This window comes from Thunnus maccoyii, chromosome 12 (genome assembly GCF_910596095.1).
Source record: "Thunnus maccoyii chromosome 12, fThuMac1.1, whole genome shotgun sequence".
Taxonomy (NCBI): domain Eukaryota; kingdom Metazoa; phylum Chordata; class Actinopteri; order Scombriformes; family Scombridae; genus Thunnus; species Thunnus maccoyii.
This window is the reverse complement of record NC_056544.1, coordinates 28,508,251-28,514,355: the sequence shown is the minus strand read 5'-3', so window position 1 is coordinate 28,514,355 and position 6,105 is coordinate 28,508,251. Positions and strand designations below refer to the sequence as shown.

Here is a 6,105-nt window from a genome sequence, read left to right as displayed (position 1 = left end):
CAAAGCCAAACTCCAGCATAGAGAGGCTGAGTGAATGTGGTCTGGACCCTGTGGAGGAGAGTCATGGTTTTAGAGACGCTGTAGAAGGACAGAATACCTGCTCTGTGATCCAGGTACACTCCTACTCTGGAGGAACATGGACCTGAGACGCGAGTTGAGATATTGTTGAACAAAAATTTATAACTGTTAGTGTCACAATCTAAAGCCCAAGATTTGTTGTTGTGTCCAAATCTGCATTCATCTGAGTTTCCTGCTCTGCTGATATTCTTGTATGCGACTGCTACATAAACTCCTCTCCCTCTCAACTCCACCTCCCAGTAACAACGTCCAGTCAGACTCTGTCTACTCAGGACCTGACAACATGAGTGAATCTGTCTGGGTGACTAGAATAAGACTGTAGTTGACCTGTGTATGTTGCTTTTCTGTTCTCATCAGTTAATAACATTTTTTTGTGTGCTGTGTTTGGATCCAGTGTGACTTCACATGCATATTTTAAGAATCCAACTCTGGTCTTGGGCTCTCGTTGTGACAGTAAAACATCCACTTCAGTCACTGTCAGTGAGATGTTTGTCCATTTCTCCCTCAGGATGTCCTGTAGTTGATCTCTGAGCTCTGACACAGCTGCTGTCACATCCTCAAAGTATCTCAGAGGACGGATATTGATGCTGGATGAGTCTGTAGGTTCATTGAGTTGTGACAGTGAGGGGTAGTTGTGTAGAAACTGGTTGTGATCCTCTGTGTGTGAGAGCTGCTTCAGTTCAGCGTCTTTCCTCTTCAGCTCAGTGATCTCCTGCTCCAGCTTCTCCTGAAGCTCTTTGACTCGACTCACTTCAGTTTCCTGCTGGGATCTGATCTGCCGCTTCACATCAAAGCTTCTTTTCTGGATGAGACGGATCAGCTCAGTGAGGATCTTCTCACTGTCCTCCACTGCTTTATCAGCAGAGCGACTGACGGCCTCCACCTCCTGTTGAAGCAGCTTCACATCTTTCTCTCTGTCCTGGATTCTCTGCTGGATGTTTTGTCGACTCACCTCGAGCTCTCTCTGCCTCTCAGTCCTTTCTGCTGCAGCTGAGACTGTGTCGTGGCCTTTATGTTCATCCACAGGGCAGAGATAACAGATACTCTGCTGATCAGTACGGCAGAACATCTTCATCACCTCATCATGACGAGAGCAGATGTTCTCCTGGAGCTTCTTGGAGGGGTCGACCAGCTTGTGTTTTTCAAATGCAGCAGATTCATAATGAAGCTGAAGGTGTTTCTCACAGTAAGAGATCAGACATACCAGACAGGACTTGAGAGCTTTCATCTTCCTCCCAGTGCAGACATCACAGGCCACATCTTCAGGTCCAGCATAGCAGTGATCAGCAGGAGCAGCTTGGAGTCCAGTCTTCTTCAGCTCCTCCATTAAATCTGCTAACATGGTGTTTTTCACCAGGACAGGCCTTGGTGTGAAGGTCTGTCTGCACTGAGGGCAGCTGTAGATTTTCTTCTCATCCTCTTCATCCCAGAAACCTTTAATACAGCTCATGCAGTAGCTGTGTCCACAGGGAATAGTCACCGGATCCTTCAGTAGATCCAGACAGATCGAACAGCAGAATTTTGCTCCGTCCAGCTGAGCTCCTTGCTGCGCCATTTCACCTCTCAGTGATGACTGTCTTTCTGAAAAGTGAAACAATTTTGAGCTCTGATCTAAACAACATGTGTTTCTGCAGCTAATGGAGGCTGACACAACATGTTGGTTACACCCATCTTCAAACTGATCTGAAGGGGAGGGAAAAAGGAAATACGTGGACAGAGTGGAGCTTGTTATGTTTGAGGGCAGGAAGATGTTATCAAGCTATATTCCAGGATGAGGAGTGGTTTGAGAGAGATACTGTGTGTTTAACCCTTGTTTACAGTATAAAGTGAGGTATATGACTTATAAAAATAGAAGAGATAAACTTGAAAGCACTTTTTTACACTATACACATTCAGTGCAACAGGGGTGTGCCCGAATACAAATATGTCATTCGGCAAAGCATAAATAGTGTTTTATTTAACGAATATTTGTTTCATATGGATATTTTTAAAAATATTTGTTTTTGGGGAAAAAAACCGAAAAAACGTGAAATACCAGCACGCACGTCAGTTACATCACTATCTCAGTCTTTCTCCTCTGCTCCGTTGTTACGTCTGTCAGCAGGTCTTAACGAGGGGAGTCACATCCACCTGCTACATGACGCACATTTCCTAATTTGGACATCATTCCCGGAGTTAGGGGTGTTCCCCAGAGATAAAGCTGAGCTACGGACACGCAAAGTGCTTTCAAGGGACTCTCCATAACCTGTTGTTCCGCTTCTCCTTTCCACAAAGTTAGGTTGTAAAAAGTAGGCAATATATGAAAAGTGCAAAGCAATAATCACCTTTGAAGTTCTTCTCTACATGTTACACACTGTGCTATCTCTGTGTTATGGGTGTATAAATAGGTAGAGGTCTGTCTGCAATGAGGTGATGAGTTAAGTTTTAGCTCAGTAGCCATTTAATAGGCTGATAACAGCAAGTTACTTGAACATAAAGAATGATTTGATTGCTTAATGATTGTCATTCAGTCTGATGTCTTGTCGAATAAATTTGTGGAATTCTGGGTAATGTAGTTGGATAAATGAATCCAGTGTCTACAAGTGTGTTGAGAAAGTTGTGAAACTAAATCCAGTCAGTTGTGATTTAAAGTGTGACATCATTAGATTATTAATAGTGAAGCATCAGTGTTAGAGCAGCATGTTACTGTTGTAGCTGCTGGAGGTGGAGCTAGTTTCAACTACTTTACATACGGTTAGCTAGTTCAGATGAATCTGAGGGGTCGTGAGATGATTAATGGGAGAGGAAAGAAGAAAAAACAAAGTTCTGATACACAAATCTGTTTTCAGTTTTTGGACTTTTTCTCTAATCTTTGATTTTTGCTGAAATATTGGATCATTCGAACATTTATTGAAATGAAAGCATGTGAGAAGTTTAGAGGGAAAAATCACTATTTGGTGAAGCTGTTAACAACTCATAGACATCTGAAATGTGACCCCGACTACACACTGCTTTTTGTAAGACGTCACAAGCCAAAAAGGTTGGAAACCACTGGTTTCATCTTTAACAATGTGTTGTATTTTAAAAGCTTGTTATATTATCCATTGTGTCAAATCTTCATCTGAAAAGTAACTAAAGCTGTCAAATAAATGTAGTGGAGTGGAAATATAAAGCAGCATCACATGGAAATACTCAAGTAAAGTACAAGTACCTCAAAATTGCACTTAAGTACAGTACTTGAGTAAATGTAATTAGTTACTTTCCACCACGACTTATTTATTGTTTATTTCTTTTTTCTTATTGTGTAGGAGGCGATCCCACTGGCAAACTTAAAAATGGGGGAGAATATATTGAGCATGGGATTCATAACATGTATTAATTGTAACCTGTTTTCCATATAAATATAAAATATATGTTTATTATATACATTTAACCTCACCAAACCTCTCTAAACACAACAGCAGAAAATAAAGTCAAAGTTCAGTTTTGTCAACCTAACTAAAAACCCTGTGACCCTGCAACTGAGGTGAAATCATCACTATAATCATTAAAACATGACAACTGTTGTGTTTCCGTGTTTAAATCATAAGAATTGACATTCATACCATTTACAAGAAGGGTCAAAGGTCAAATGGGGTCATCAGCCTTGTTTAAGGATTGAAAGTGATGAAAGTGGAGTTTATTTTAGGAAAGATGTTCATTTAAGCAAATTGATACGCTTAAGTAAATACGTGAACATGAAGGACAACAAGTAACTCAATAAATGGTAAATGGACTGTGTTTATAAAGCACTTTTCTTGTCTACAGACACTCAAAGTGCTTTACGACACATGCCAACATTCACCCATTCACACACACATTCATACACTGATGACCAACCCAGTCGCCAGAACAAAACGTTGGCATTGAATGTTTCTGCAAACCACAGAAACATTGAATATATACGTTTCAACACATGTAATACGTAGCATATTAACATTTCTACCTGCGGAATAATGATTTTTTATGGTGTGACAACGCTGTGGTTAAGGTCTGGTTAGGTTTAAGTACAAAGACCACTTGGTTAGGGTTAGGGGAAAGATCATGGTTTGGGTTAAAATAAAATAAAAAATAAAATAAAAACGGCCGAAATCTCACTAAAAACTCGCCAGAGAAATGACTGCAAATGTCCTGACGTCTCACTAAAAACACCTGCTTTTGTTGGTTGAAATGGGAAGTGGACATTGGTTTTGAGGTGGTTTTCGTGTTCTCTGCTGACTTCCAATTGGCTGCCAAGAAACTTACTAACCATCCACCTGCTCCTCCTCCTAATAGGAAAGATCAGCTCATATAGAGCTCATGTGAAGTACGTCACTTTAGAAATGTTAATATGATATGTTTTGTTGAAATGTCAATATGCTACGTATTACACATGTTGAAACATAGATATTCAACATTTCTGTGGTTTGCAGAAACGTAAACTACCAACATTTTATTCTGGCGACCAGGCTGTGATTGCAGAGGCAAGGTGCCAACCTGCTCATCAGGAGCAGTTAGAGGTTCAGTGTCTTGCTCAAGGACACTTCGACCAAATCAGTGTTTATTCACAAATAATTACAGGGAGAGGAACTTCTACATACTAATATTGGTTATGTATACATATGAACATCTGTATGGTCTATCACATTGTATATAATAATGATACATTTATTTGTGTGTAAATCATTAATTGTCATTCTGTTGATGTGTTTGTATCTGTGATCTGATTGGCTGTTAGTGCTGGAAAATTTTCTGCCTCAGTTTCCAAAATGTGGTTGATCAGTGTGGACCAGCTGCACATAGATGACTGTGTCACATGTAGTGTGGTGTTTTAGGCTTAAAGCATGTTGGAATAGGATGTGTGTGTGTGTGTTTTATGTGAAGCAACAGACTGTAGCTCTGTGCCTAAGACAAATTTCCCTTCGGTGACAACAAGATTTACTCTGCTTTACTTTCCTCTACATTTAACGACTTCAGTTAACAACAGGATTGTAATTCACTCTTTCCAACCGGCTCATCAAGTCATTTTATTTGTGACAGTTGCCATTTCACTTTATCTCCAGAGGCTTTGATAGAATTTCTGAAATAAACACTGACCACTTTTTTAATCTGTACTTTGAAAGACAGAAGAAATAGATTTTTATTAATTTTGCAAACATGCATCAAAATGCAGAAAAACTCTCCTGGTCAATGTTTTCATCTACAGATTAATTTCAATCACACACGTTAAACCAGTATGTCAGCTCTGTGGAGGAAAATGATAAATCCTCGCTCCACTGATTATAACAATGATGATTACAACTACAATTCATGTTTCTTCTTATTGAAAAAGTGATGCAAACAGATTAAAACATTATCAGCTGTGATGAAATAAGACCTAGTCTCCATCAAGGCCCATGCAGTCAAACACAAGAAACAAGAAATACTGTTGAATCAAAGATACAACACAGTTAAGTACTATGCAGGCCACATAACACTTTACATTTTTAATGAATAAATGTCCGTCTTTTATCTCATTTTATCTAATCTCTCACTTTATGTCACAGAGCTCTTTTCTGATTAAATAAATTCTATGAAATGCATTAAAATGATGTTTCACATTTCCAGTTGGAAAGCCAACATTAATTAATAAAAAGAGTTTGTGTTTACAGGAACTTAAACTTAATCAACAACTCATTCAAGGAAGAGAACATCACAATCACATCCACCATGTCCACCAATATAATAAGCACCCAAAACACTTCCCTGTGTTACTTACAGTAGATGTTCAACCTCAAGGATGACATACATGAAGTGAGATTTCTTACATACATCGGATAACCATCGGATAACATCACTCATTAAACTATAATTCATTTCAAACATGGGATATTTCAATAATACATTTTCCAAACAGTCTTTAAAAAGTATTAGGACCTCAGCATATTAAGCTCCTAGAAGGAGGGTTCTAGATCATCAAAGGAAAATATCAAACATTAAAATCTAAGCAAACTACAATTTTTTGCAAATCATGTCCAATAATAAAACACT

At 38.9% G+C, this 6,105-nt stretch overlaps 1 protein-coding gene across 1 annotated transcript; it reads right to left on the bottom strand.

Moving 5' to 3' along the window:
- LOC121908972 (tripartite motif-containing protein 16-like) lies at positions 1 to 1,641 on the bottom strand. The gene is made up of 2 exons (XM_042429308.1): positions 396 to 1,641; positions 1 to 142 (listed from the first exon to the last, which is right to left on the bottom strand). The coding sequence occupies exons 1-2, from the start codon at positions 1,631 to 1,633 to the stop codon at positions 70 to 72; spliced, it is 1,311 nt and encodes a 436-aa protein (XP_042285242.1). The 5' UTR covers positions 1,634 to 1,641; the 3' UTR covers positions 1 to 69.
- Between the last annotated feature and the right edge of the window lie 4,464 nt (positions 1,642 to 6,105).